At 43.4% G+C, this 14,487-nt stretch overlaps 1 protein-coding gene across 1 annotated transcript; it reads left to right on the top strand.

Annotated features, from left to right (window-relative positions):
* The first annotated feature begins 7,327 nt into the window (after positions 1-7,327).
* LOC138373079 (serine-rich adhesin for platelets-like) lies at positions 7,328-9,410 on the top strand. The gene is made up of 2 exons (XM_069339105.1): positions 7,328-8,939; positions 9,376-9,410. Exons 1-2 carry the CDS (start codon positions 7,328-7,330, stop codon positions 9,408-9,410), a joined length of 1,647 nt encoding a protein of 548 aa, XP_069195206.1.
* Positions 9,411-14,487: the final 5,077 nt, after the last annotated feature.

Genomic DNA, 14,487 nt, shown 5'->3' with positions numbered 1-14,487 from the left:
TTTATCAACTGTGCCTTTTCTCAAGCTAAACGAAATTTCTTTCATCCTAACCCTGTTTCCAACACTAGTAGCACTGTCCTCTGCCTTCCCTTCATATCTGAACTCAAAATTTTTACTTATACCTTTCGTCCTTTTGACATAAAGCTCGCCTTTCGACAAACTAACACACTTCGTAGCAATCTAGTTCACACAGTTCCTCCTGCTTCTAATGCTGCTGGTGTCTACTCTATTTCCTGTTCGTCTTGTCCTCTCCAATACTTTGGCGAAACTGGCCGTACACTTAATGACAGACTTAAGGAACACAAGTGTTAAGTCTGCTGACACAAACAATGCTCTCTTCTGCCATGTTAGGGAATCTAATCATCCTATTGATTGGTCTTCCTCCAAAATTATCTTTTCTGCCTCTACTCTACACAGACGCCGTCTCGTTGAATCGGCTCTAATACACAATGTACCCAACATGAACTTGAGTCCTGGCTTTGTGCTCTAAACTTTCTAACAAACGTGACCTAACATAAGCTTACACTTCCATTTATCTTTCTTTCTCTTTCCTTTTCTTTTTCTTTTTCTTTCCATTGTTTTCTCTTTCGATCTCTTGCTTATTCCTACTTTTTCCCCGTTCTTATTCCTTTTATTACCCCCTTCTTATTGGGTGGTATAAATAGGAGCTGCCTCGTATGGACCTTCTGAAGTTAACTTTGTTCCTGTGTTCTTGTTTTCTCTTTCTTACTATGCCCTTTATTACACCGTACCTTCCTTGCCTTGCCTTCTCTTCCGCTAAGATTTTCTTCTCCTCATCTCTCTTCTGCCTATTTGTTGTCTTCTCCTCCTTCAGTCATCCACCTCACAGCACCGCTCCTATGGTGCTGTGAGGTGGACTCTCACTACACAGTAAGTCCACTACGGGCTCACCATACCCCGTGCTACTTGGAGCTTTTTGTTGTGGGAACCGATCTGTGAGATTTATATTTATTTAATTTATATGAATTTATATTTACGTTAATTTGTATACTTCGATAGCAATTTGTATAATGATAAGTGGACTGTATTTCTGCAATAATCTCATAATCTCACAAATCGATCCTCTACACATTAGGGGGGGGGGGGTTATTAAATTAATATATATATGCAGCCAATCAAACTACAGAAATAACTACATACATTAAAGAGGTTCCTTATCTTATAGTACAGCAGGTTAGTCCACCAGGTATAACTAGGGTGTAGACACCAAATTATCCTCTTTGAGGTAGCTTCCATATCACCCAGTAACTGGTGCACAAATCTTGCATCCTCGTCTTGACCTGTCAAAAGTGCGCTAGCTGTGAAGCCAGATACCTATATATGACAAGTATATCAGAGAAAACAGTACATGGAACATGAAGACCTGGCTTAATTACCTTTAGTTTGAGGCTTCCATGTGATCTAACCGGGTCACCCTATATAATGACATTAATGGCCACTAATGATAAATAATGGGTTTCGGAAAGAACACTTAACTTGATTTGTTGACAGCGTGTTGACAGATGGTACACCTTTGGTATCCATAACACTACGTCCAAGTAAAATTAACAGGAGCCGAATTTGCTCCCGTGTGAGCCTCTGGTCTCGTATAACAATGGCTGCCCTCCTTCCCCACTGACGCCTGGCCTACTTTGTCCAGATTTCAGAAAGTGATAGAAGGGTCACATTTACTCTACTTTAATATTGATAATTAAGTTAATTTATATAAGATGTTTTTATGATGGTAAAGTCCAAAGACTAATGTATTTAAGAATAATTCCCAGCAGAATAGCTGGTGAATTATAATAGTATGTGGTGATGATATCCCGTTTTCTTTAGACGGTAATTCCACTACAAGTTACGTTTTCTATGGGTAACTTGTTTATACAACACAGCTATTATCTGTATGATATTAAATAGTGTCGGATTTTCCGACATAATTCCCCAGGGGGCTGCTCACGGGTCGAAGTCCTCTTTAGAACAGACGAACACCGATACTACTCCTTCGAATTATTAGATTAATTTGATGTTAGTAGTTAGTAATCACACATTTGTGCGTCTGTTCGTACAGGACGGATGTCCCGTACTAGAGTTGCAGGGGTTAGAAGTCTAATGCGATTTCATTTCCCTGTTAACTCTTGAAAGGCTAATATTCAAGCCTTATTACATATTATTTAACCCAGAAGACTGGATGTGATCAAGTACTACAGTCAAGTATGATTCAGGGACTGCAGTGAGATCAGTGACATTAGATATAACTTGAAGTTTCTTCAGGTAACTGGACACTGATATATAAACACTGAGGCCCATGGAATACATCTTGATTAAATAATAAATGTATCAAATCAGTCATCAGATTTATTGGGGTTTAATTTAGTTAATTGATTCAGAAGATTGAATAGCTCATCATTAAAGTAAAGTATGGTTCTGAGACTGCAGTGGGTTCAGTGACATTGGTCGCAGTGACTTGTAGCTGTTTTAGGCTACTGTTCACTGATTTGCCACTGAGGCCTCATGAACTCATCTTCAGCTTTAAATGATGATACTAACATCAACCTCTGTTACTATAGTCAGCTGTAATCTCCTTAGTATAATGCTACTGGAGAAATATAATCAGCTGACAAATTTAGATTTCTACTGGTATTGTTTATCTGCAGGCATAGGTCTCCTCAGGCTTGATACTGGGCCTGAGAGTAATTTACCTCCTGCAGAGTTTAACATGGTTATACCCTGATATTTAGTAGGGCTACCGATGAATCGATGACAATAGTCTGTCCCTACAAGGAGACCGAAGTCAGTGAGGTGATCAGACTTAATATTATCTGCCAATTTTATTCCTCTATTTCTCAGGAATTTGGCTGTTGCTCTCAGACCTTGAACTTGTAGGTCTACTGGTATTTTGTCCACCACAATGGCTTGTACTCGACAGACGTACCTGCCTAAACGTACTGATGGTTGTACCACCTGGTAGACTTGAGGTCCTGCATCTGTTACAAACCCTGAGATGTTGAATGACATCTGGGCTACAGGCCTTAATTGTAATTCATCTGCCAGCTTTTTAGTGATATATGTTCTCTGGGATCCTTGGTCAAACAACCCACGGGTATGGACCTTGGCCCTCTTATTCAGGATGGTAATTTGGGCAGTAGGCAAAGTCGTATTACCTTTAGACTTTGCCGATTGGACACTGTTTGTTTGTTGCACCTTGCAGTACTGTACTGTGGTGGGAATGCTATCTTCCACCTTGGGGTTTGGAGACGTTGTTTTGGTGTCTCTGCACAATGCTGCATGGTGCTGACCTTTGTTACACCTATTACAGGTGTGTAATTGGGTATCACAGTCGTTGATGTTATGTTTCCTGAGGCACCTCGTGCAATGTTGCAAATCTTTGAGTCGCTCAACACGGGCGTCACTATCAGGAAAATTAGGGCAGTGGTACATTGAATGTTTCTCATTGCAGAACAAACATGTTCCATAGTTTCCAGTACCCTTTGGTGTCACGTTCTTGGGTGACACAGTAACTATAGGCTTGGAGGGTCCCACTGCATATACGCCCACACTGCTACTGTTCCACTTTGGTGTTGAATTATATTGTCTAGATTGATTTGGAGTACCTTTGGTACTCTGTGGTTTACTATTATTGGTTTCTGAGGGTTTACTTGGTGGTTTTAATTTGTCATGTGTTCGTAATTGATGAACTACTGACTTTAAACCTTCAGATATTTCATTCATAGATAAGATGCTTTTATTGTAATGAGCACTCATTTGTCTCAATATGTCCCTAGGTATTTTCTCCTGGACAATTATTTTCAAGACCCACTCAGCCCCGTTTGTATCTGCTGTCAGGGCTGAGGGCATTGATCAATGATTCTACCTCCAGCTTGAAGACTTGGAGTGAATCAGCTGAAGCCTCCGGTGGGGGTAAATGCAACAGCTCATGAACTAAATGTGATGTTCTTACTTCTGGATCAGCATAATTATCCTTGAGGAGTTTTACTGCCAGATCATAGCCGTCATTAGTTAATCTCAGATGGGATACTACTGTTTTAGCCTCACCTGATAATTGGCCTTGCAAATAAGAGAATTTACTACTCTTTGGTAAAGATTGTTTTGAGTCTACAAGGTCAACGAATTTGTTCCAAAATTCGTCCCAATCTTCCTCATCTTTTCCTGAGAAAGTGGGTAAATTAATTGGAGGGAGTCGAGCTTCTGCTTGACTCGTATTAGATGCAACTGTTGTTATTGTTGCTGTTGCCTTGTTCTGGGCAATTAATTTGACATAAGGCTGTAACGTGGCCTGAGTGTGATCTTCATAATTCGCAAGATCAACCATAATGTCGTCTATTTCTGTTTCTGATAAATTGGTGTTGGCAAGTTCAGCCACATATGTTGCTATTTGGCATTTGATTTGCTCAAATTTACCTGCAGCTGCTTGATAATAGCTTTCCAGGTCAGCATAATCAACTGTTGATTGTTGTGACAAATCTTCACATTTCTTGATCTGTCTTGTTAAGTGGCCTTTAAGACCTGCAAGGGTTCTTTTCATTCTCCCTGCATTATCCATACTGGCTAGTTGGTGAAGCCTTGTGGGACTTGTACTTGGGCTGCTCATAATACTGAACAAGCTCTAATGGTAGCCTAGGGTAAAATGCACTCACTAGGCAATAATCCTACCTCTACTAGAGGTTAGCACTTAAAATTAATACACATTATATATATACAATCATACACACTAATGATTTGAGTGATAAACCAGTGTCACTGGAAGTACCTTTAGGTTAGCTCTTCTATATCACCCTAGGATGGAATTGACACTAATTAATTACTCAAAGGTGTAATGATCATAAGTAAATTATTATATACACAACTCAACTCGAGTTGTTAAAAATTACACCCAAAATAGGGTCTGCACCATTCATTAATGGTGTTAGGTTATTCAATATAGTACAACTGACTATGGTAATAATGGGACTAGGATGAGCAATAATAGTTCAACTAGTCAATGGTAATATCCTACCTTGATGTGGGTTGGCAATTAGTAAATATTATACTATGATCACTAGTGCAATATATATTAAATAATTCTCTATTTGGAGAAATAATATACACAATTATTGATAATAGCCTCTTAATTAGCCTCTATGAAACTTCTGATATTATCAAGAAGTATTAAATATTATTAGTGACCTCGCGAAATAAAGTCCACAAAATTCGTAGATAATCTCTCGCGAAATGTAACACCACGAAATCCGTGAACAATATCGCGAAGACACAGTCACTAATTTGGCTGGCTTCTATATTAGCGCTGTCATTTCACGAAATAACACGCCACCAAATATCTGTGGGTGTGCATGAAACCGCTGACGAAGCTGAACTGGGCTGAGGGAGGCTCCTGAGCTCCCTCGAGGCTACGCTGCCGTCTTGACTGCTGGCTTTGTTTAAATAACACTGCACTAGTATATTTAATGAATCCACTGGTTAACTGGTTCATCCGGTACTAAGATGACCAAATGTGGGTTCATAGGACCGAATAATCCGGTTCGAAGGACCAAATAATGTGGGAACCGACCTGTGAGATTTATATTTATTTAATTTATATGAATTTATATTTACGTTAATTTGTATACTTCGATAGCAATTTGTATAATGATAAGTGGACTGTATTTCTGCAATAATCTCATAATCTCACAAATCGATCCTCTACACATTAGGGGGGGGGGGGGGTTATTAAATTAATATATATATGCAGCCAATCAAACTACAGAAATAACTACATACATTAAAGAGGTTCCTTATCTTATAGTACAGCAGGTTAGTCCACCAGGTATAACTAGGGTGTAGACACCAAATTATCCTCTTTGAGGTAGCTTCCATATCACCCAGTAACTGGTGCACAAATCTTGCATCCTCGTCTTGACCTGTCAAAAGTGCGCTAGCTGTGAAGCCAGATACCTATATATGACAAGTATATCAGAGAAAACAGTACATGGAACATGAAGACCTGGCTTAATTACCTTTAGTTTGAGGCTTCCATGTGATCTAACCGGGTCACCCTATATAATGACATTAATGGCCACTAATGATAAATAATGGGTTTCGGAAAGAACACTTAACTTGATTTGTTGACAGCGTGTTGACAGATGGTACACCTTTGGTATCCATAACACTACGTCCAAGTAAAATTAACAGGAGCCGAATTTGCTCCCGTGTGAGCCTCTGGTCTCGTATAACAATGGCTGCCCTCCTTCCCCACTGACGCCTGGCCTACTTTGTCCAGATTTCAGAAAGTGATAGAAGGGTCACATTTACTCTACTTTAATATTGATAATTAAGTTAATTTATATAAGATGTTTTTATGATGGTAAAGTCCAAAGACTAATGTATTTAAGAATAATTCCCAGCAGAATAGCTGGTGAATTATAATAGTATGTGGTGATGATATCCCGTTTTCTTTAGACGGTAATTCCACTACAAGTTACGTTTTCTATGGGTAACTTGTTTATACAACACAGCTATTATCTGTATGATATTAAATAGTGTCGGATTTTCCGACATTTGTTCCCAGTAACTGAATATATAACAACAACAACTTCAATCATCACAATCGACTTGAGAATGTTCCAGGACGGACCGAAACATCGTCGTCCCTTTATTGTGTAGTGTGTGGTCTGGTCAACATACTTCAGCACGTTATTGTGACTCATCGCCTGCAGAATCTAAACACCTAACGTAATCTAACCTATGCCTATATATCCACAATATGCTAATATCTATATAAATAAAAATGGAAACGTTTGTTTGTTCAGAATCGCTAATCTCTAAAAGTTCTTAACCGATTGCTTTGAAATTTTGACACAACGTTGTGCCATGACCCATGGGTCACTAGACAGTGCCACGACCCATGGGTCAATGGACAGTGCGACGACCCATGGGTCACTAGACAGTGCCACGACCCATGGGTCACTAGACAGTGCCACGACCCATGGGTCACTAGACAGTGCCACGACCCATGGGTCACTAGACAGTGCCACGACCCATGGGTGACTGGACAGTGTCACGACCCATGGGTCACTAGACAGTGCCACGACCCATGGGTCACTAGACAGTGCCACGTCCCATAGGTCACAAGACAGTGCGACGACCTATGGATCACTAGACAGTGCCACGTCCCCATGGGTCACTAGACAGTGCGACGACCCATGAGTCACTAGACAGTGCCACGTCCCATGGGTCACTAGACAGTGCCACGACCCATGGGTCACTAGACAGTGCCACGACCCATGGGTCACTAGACAGTGCCACGACTCATGGGTCACTAGACAGTGCCATGACCCATGGGTCACTGGACAGTGCCACGACCCATGGGTCAATGGACAGTGCCACGACCCATGGGTCAATGGACAGTGCCACGACCCATGGGTCACTGGACAGTGCCACGACCCATGGGTCACTAGACAGTGCCACGACCCATGGGTCACTAGACAGTGCCACGACCCATGGGTCACTAGACAGTGCCACGACCCATGGGTCACTAGACAGTGCCACGACTCATGGGTCACTAGACAGTGCCAAGACCCATGAGTCACTAGACAGTGCCACGACCCATCGGTCACTGGACAGTGCCACGACCCATGGGTCACTAGACAGTGCCACGACCCATGGGCCACTAAACAGTGCCACGACCCATGGGTCACTAGACAGTGCCACGACCCATGGGTCACTAGACAGTGCCAAGACCCATGGGTCACTAGACAGTGCCACGACCCATGGGTCACTAAACAGTGCCACGACCCATGGGTCACTAGACAGTGCCACGACCCATGGGTCACTAGACAGTGCCACGTCCCATAGGTCACAAGACAGTGCGACGACCTATGGATCACTAGACAGTGCCACGTCCCATGGGTCACTAGACAGTGCGACGACCCATGAGTCACTAGACAGTGCCACGTCCCATGGGTCACTAGACAGTGCCACGACCCATGGGTCACTAGACAGTGCCACGACCCATGGGTCACTAGACAGTGCCACGACTCATGGGTCACTAGACAGTGCCATGACCCATGGGTCACTGGACAGTGCCACGACCCATGGGTCAATGGACAGTGCCACGACCCATGGGTCAATGGACAGTGCCACGACCCATGGGTCACTGGACAGTGCCACGACCCATGGGTCACTAGACAGTGCCACGACCCATGGGTCACTAAACAGTGCCACGACCCATGGGTCACTAGACAGTGCCACGACCCATGGGTCACTAGACAGTGCCACGACTCATGGGTCACTAGACAGTGCCAAGACCCATGAGTCACTAGACAGTGCCACGACCCATCGGTCACTGGACAGTGCCACGACCCATGGGTCACTAGACAGTGCCACGACCCATGGGCCACTAAACAGTGCCACGACCCATGGGTCACTAGACAGTGCCACGACCCATGGGTCACTAGACAGTGCCAAGACCCATGGGTCACTAGACAGTGCCACGACCCATGGGTCACTAAACAGTGCCACGACCCATGGGTCACTAGACAGTGCCACGACCCATGGGTCACTAGACAGTGCCACGACCCATGGGTCACTAGACAGTGCCACGACCCATGGGTCACTAGACAGTGCCACGACCCATGGGTCACTAGACAGTGTCACGACCAATGGGTCACTGGACAGTGCCACGACACATGGGGCACTGGACAGTGCCACGACACATGGGTCACTAGACAGTGTCACGACCAATGGGTCACTGGACAGTGTCACGACCAATGGGTCACTGGACAGTGTCACGACCAATGGGTCACTGGACAGTGCCACGACACATGGGTCACTAGACAGTGCCACTGACGAAGGGTCAAAGATACTGTGGCGTGTTGCACCCCTCCTCCCTCCAGCTGATAATCAAGGCACACATTTTCGTGCAAATTTACCAATGAAAGGAGGTAAATGCGAAATTATATGCGAATTTATTCTTCTCGATTTCTATGAACATTACTTAAACTCTATCTAAAATAATCAAATGCAAATGAAAGCAGATTGACGACGGAGTTCCCATCTAGTGCTAGGCAAAAGAATAGTCACCACGAACATGTGGCGGCTGATGCAATCGTTCCTAGCATGTTCTAGAACTTCAGTTAGTATGAGTGTTGGATATTCCCAACATCCTCTTCCGGGGAGAGAAATCATGGGTCGTAGTTCATGATGCAGTACTAACGTGCCCGATATTCCCCCCAGAAGTTATATCATTCTTACATGTTAGAAGGTTTGTACGTTAGTATGTACATGAGGCATGTCCCGGATCTGTGTGACAGGTTTGATCTGTAATCACGAGTACATCTACTTAATGATTAATTTATTTATTCTTTTTGTCCCTTTGAGATCAAGGAGATTCCTACAATGATATCAACGTCTAGGATCATTGTGACTTGTAACTAGATGAGTTACTAGACACTAACTCATCACTGGAGACTCGTAAATATCACCTCAACCTCGAACGAGCAATTCTCTATATTTATACAAAATTAAATTTGGCCTAAGGTGTAGTCCTTGTTGGACAAGTATTATAGGCTATTCTATAATGATAACTTAGTTCCTAACCTAGCTAAATTCTATTTAATGTAGAGAAGTGAGTATTTTGGTATCATTCTCTATGGATGTAGTCAGCTGTATTGCTGTAGTGAGTACAGATTCAACTTGTACTCCACTGACCCTGACTAATTTCCCTAAATCTATCTAAGTAGAGGGTAAATGCGAATTATATATATTAGGCTACAGTGCTATAACCCTCTTGAGGTACAAGTAAACACATATAGCTTAAAGGGTTATCTGTGTGTCTATTATGTTGAGAAACTATTTGTTTCACTGCTGGTTGTCCTCTGGTAATTGTTCACTTATAGGCTATTGCAAATTTAAATTTTGCTTGTGTTAAGGTGCTTCTTCAGATACGTCTCTAAAAATGTTTAAGGGAAGAAATGAGAAAGAAGAAGTAGCCCAAAAAAAAACTGCTGCAACCCTGCAGGTGTATGTTTTCATTAAGTGGATTACTAAATCCTAGTCCAGAGAGACTTTGTATGAATGCGGTCTTCTGATGAAGACTTACCCGAAGGTACTGTAGATGCGATCTTCTCTGGAAGACTTATCCGAAGGTACTGTAGATGTGGTCTTCTCTGGAAGACTTACTCGAAGGTACTGTAGATGCGGTCTTCTCTGGAAGACTTATCCGAAGGTACTGTAGATGCGGTTTTCTCTGGAAGACTTATCCGAAGGTACTGTAGATGCGGTCTTCTCTGGAAACTTACCCGAAGGTACTGTAGATGCGTAGAGGACTGAATGTGGTAAATTATTACTGTCGAATAATTCTGGGTCTGTAATGGGGTCAGTGGCCTTTATTGTGGTAACCTGCAGCTGGGTTAGGCTACTGACCACTAGTTATCCACCAAGATCTATAAAAACTATCTTGGCTAATATTAATTGTACCAGACTCAATCTTTAATTAATTTTTGTCAGCTTTATTCTCCATTGTCCTCTGTGTCTGCAGATGTATTTCAGCTAACAATTTGATTTCTAATTAGTATTGGTTGTTAGCAGGCATAAGTTTCATCAGGTTTAAGACTGTACCTGTGAGTAAATAGCCTCCTGCTGACCTTAACAGGTTCATTCCCTGTTGTCTTGTCTGTCCAGTAAAAAACTGGTAGTAGTAGTCTGCCCCTACTAATAGACCTACATCGGTGAGGTGGTCAGACGTTATCTTGTTGTCAGCCAGTTTGACTCATTTTTCTGTAGGAATCTGGCTGTGTTCCCTAGATCCTTGTTACGGTGGGTAGGTGATTGTACTGAGAGGGGCCAATAGTAGAAATGACAGGAGTTTTTAAAATAGTGGAGATTGGATCGGCCCCGGCCCCCAGGGAAGAATGTTCCCAGCAATGAATACTTGTTTTATAATAAGGTCTGCAGTCTAGTAGTTAATTATCTACTCCACTTCAACAGGATGAAAAGATACTCCTTCCCTATTTATTAAACCCTCTTAATAACCCCCACATATAAAAACTACAATAAATCACTTTATCACTCTACCTTACATTTAACACCTTGGTCCACATAAGCAGGATGCAAGGTGTGAGGGATCTAGATCCCTCAGCTAGTTTTCCTAGTTTCTAGATTAGGCTAGTCACTCTAGAAACTGAAGCTTTCAAAATAACATATGCTTGTTGGGTGTTGAATGAAAGATTATGTTACGAACTATCATTTGTGAGTAGTTAGAAGTCTGTGATTACTCTGTAGAGAGAATTACAGAGATTTTCCTGTTTCTGTGAAATAGGATGGGAGCTGAGAGTGAAGTGGTGTAGGGAGGTACTTGACTCTCCCAACGGTTTTACAGGGGGGGGGGGGGAGGGACAGTGGGGTGAACGCTGCCTTTCCCCCCCACATGGGAGACATCACGCCACTCGGTAGGCCTCACCCTCCTTGTGACGTCACAGGACGCCCGAGGGTGACTGAGAGAGGTGATTGGTTCAGGCATGTGTGCTCCAAGCCTAGTTTTGGCGCGAAGAGCTATGGTTGGATCCGGCACGACAGTAAACAGTAAAAAGCTAAGAGACAGTTGACTGTGTGAACCCATGAGGCAGGCTGGCAGAGCCTCATGGTGTAACAGGTGGGTCGAGTATCCTGTCTAGTGGCAATGGACAATTGATGTTGGTGAGTGTAAGTGAGTGTGATATTACAGGCCCATGTTGGACTTTGCATTCCGCCAGGCTGCATCAGTGTGGGGACGCCGCCGGCCATTGTCACCCCAGTGTAGAACAAGGCAGGTTCTAGCTTGATGGGGTTGTGATTCCCCAGCCGCGTGGGTACTCCTGTGGGCGGCAGCCTGCCAGCCCGCGGCCACCCGTGGCCACCCGCGAGGCCAAACCCCACCCCCACCCCGCCCGCCAGCTCAGCCGGTGGGGTGCTATGACGTCATGCGCTACCCGTGGTCACCCCAGGCCACCCAGCCGCCTGCCCGCGCGCCAGGACAAACCCCACCCCCCCTCTCTCAGCTCGGGAGGGGCGCTGTGGCCACATGCCTTGGCCACATGCCTTGGCCACTTTCCCGGGACAGCCTAGGGCCACATCTTGTCGACGCATGAGGAGCAAGCAAGCTAAGTGTTGTCAGCTAGTGTGGTAGTAACTTGGGAAATGAGGAAAGATAAGGGAAAGAGGGCAGCAGAAATGAATACTATTACAGTGTGATGGGTACCGGTGGAAATTCCCGGTAAGAGTTATCTCAGAGCCTCGCCAGGCTAGAGAAGCAGCTGAGTGACAGCTGTCAGTGGGATCCAGGTGTTGGATAGGGGTGGTACCTGGAGATAGATATTATACACGGGACCACACTGTATGAGACTGACTAGAGTATGTAACCAGTCAGTGTAGAGATTTACCATATAAGTGATCCAGCCTGTCGATTCTATATAATCGTTCAGACTGGATTAATGCCATAGAGTACCGTAAAATTATAATCATTAGAGGTAGGCAGGGATGTCAGTGGGGACCCCTGAAGTCTGTGTAGTTAGTTACATATTATTTGGTGATATAACTTTCATTGATTACGTGAATGACATTTTATGTGTTCATTTGCATGTTTATGTACGATGTTGTGTGGTAAGTCAGTAGGTGTGATTGCTGACTGATTGCCTAATGATGTCATTAGCATGTGGGGTATGCTGACGGCATCATTGTGTTGCAGGTTTGTGCAGTATTGTTTCAGTTTATACAATATTATTGCCCCAAGAACTGTGTTGAGGGTTTAAGGGACCTCTAGGATTATTCAGGGGAATTCACAGTACTTATTGAGAGCAGGCAATTGATGGGTTAATTGCCTGGCTGAGGTATGTGTGTGTTCACAGTAGTCCTTTGCAATCGGGTGTAAGTAAAGAGGGGGGCAGTAATATTAGTATACTTTTGTGTGTTGTACAGCCTTGTGTCATTATTGTGTGGGCACAGTAATTAGCGAGTTGCAGTAGCCACAACCATATGTGGGCAGTGCTTTTATGATGTTGCATGCCATTGTAGTGTGACCTATGTAACGCTGGGGTTACTTTGTTTCTTTAAGTTGTGTTGAGGACTTAAGGATTCAGTGAGTTAATTAAGTAAGGGGTAATTAACTGGATAAGGGGTGCACACTTAGTATTGTGGAGTGAGTGAGGGCTGTTAAGAGAGAACAGTGTTGAGCGAGAATGAGATACGTCTCGGGAGTAATTAATTGTCCGTGTGACAACTAATTGACCACTCTAGCTAATTATGTAATTAGCCTTCTCATCATGAATTCACGTAGTGGGAGAGAGTCTGTCAGTATTTGCGTTAACGTAATATGCTCGAGACTAATTACCTTTCAGGGATATAGCAATTAGTGGCTCAGGTTAATTAGTGGAGTAATTAACATTGGAGAGCTCCGGTGTCTCGGTAAAGCGAGGTCATGGAGCTAGCATAAATCGTTGTATTAATCATATCCTGTCTGAGGACAGTGGATTATTGGCACATCTTGTTAATTAGGGTAATTAACTCCTTTCCCGTGAATTCACAGTGTTTGATGAGACCTGCTTAGGCAGTGCGGAGTGAGACGTATTTATGGATGATTAATTATCGGTCCTGGTGACAGTTAATTAATTGCTCAGAAGTAATTAGTGACTTAATTAGGGTAATTAACACTCACTAGTAATTTTTTGACACAGACTGTGGAGAAGCTACCAAGTTAGGGTAGACTTAGTTAACGTAACTCAATGGGGATGTAATTAGTGGTCCGTTTGACCTTAATTGAGAATTACTCACTGAATACTTGCAAGGAGTCAAGTGTGATGTAATATATGTTGAGTAGTGTAAACAAGAGAGAGACAAATGTTAAAGATTAACGTAGAGTATCATCATGTTGTTGTCTAGTGGGAGACAATTGTTTGTGATTACCGTAGTATTTTGTTGCTGACTGCTGCGATCAGTCAATTAACGTAATTAACCACTTAAGGCAATTTCTTTTGGTTGTCGTCTGGTGACGAGAGTAGAGTCATCTAGGGATCTGTGGAGCTGTGTCCCAGAATCCTGCCTTGCCTGTCTTTGTTGCTGTTTACAACAGGGCAACTTCTTGTTGGGAGTTGCAAAGAGTGTTCACACTGGGTTGTGATATTGGGGAGTCACTGTTGGACTCCCGCCTAGTTACGTGGGTCTCTCCTGGGGGGTGGGAGGACCCCTAAGTTTGTGATTATAGTAGCTGTCAGGGAAACCGAGACACTATTGATTGCCTGCTTGTGTCTTTGTATTCAGTGGATATCCTTCATTTGTTCAGTTAGTTCATGTTGTCAGCCCGAAGTGTCAGCAAGATGGAGCCTGCTGTCACTTCTCGAGGGGCTGTTGAATAGCTGTGTTGCAAATGCCACTTGATGGACAATAACGTAACCATTCGCTGTGGTGTAACTTAGTCTGTGATATTTTTCTTTGTTTTGCAATATTGCGTCATCAGTGGGC

This window comes from Procambarus clarkii, chromosome 41 (assembly GCF_040958095.1).
Source record: "Procambarus clarkii isolate CNS0578487 chromosome 41, FALCON_Pclarkii_2.0, whole genome shotgun sequence".
Taxonomy (NCBI): Eukaryota; Metazoa; Arthropoda; class Malacostraca; order Decapoda; family Cambaridae; genus Procambarus; species Procambarus clarkii.
This window is presented reverse-complemented; position numbering and strand designations above follow the sequence as displayed.

What these genes read in the sequence shown, in the direction of transcription:
- LOC138373079 (XM_069339105.1), top strand. Translation starts at nt 7,328, where the DNA reads ATGACCCATGGGTCACTGGACAGTGCCACGACCCATGGGTCAATGGAC. An exon ending in AAATTTACCAATGAAAGGAG is followed by an intron (nt 8,940 to 9,375) that starts GTAAATGCGAAA and finishes TGTCCCTTTGAG; the next exon opens with ATCAAGGAGATTCCTACAAT.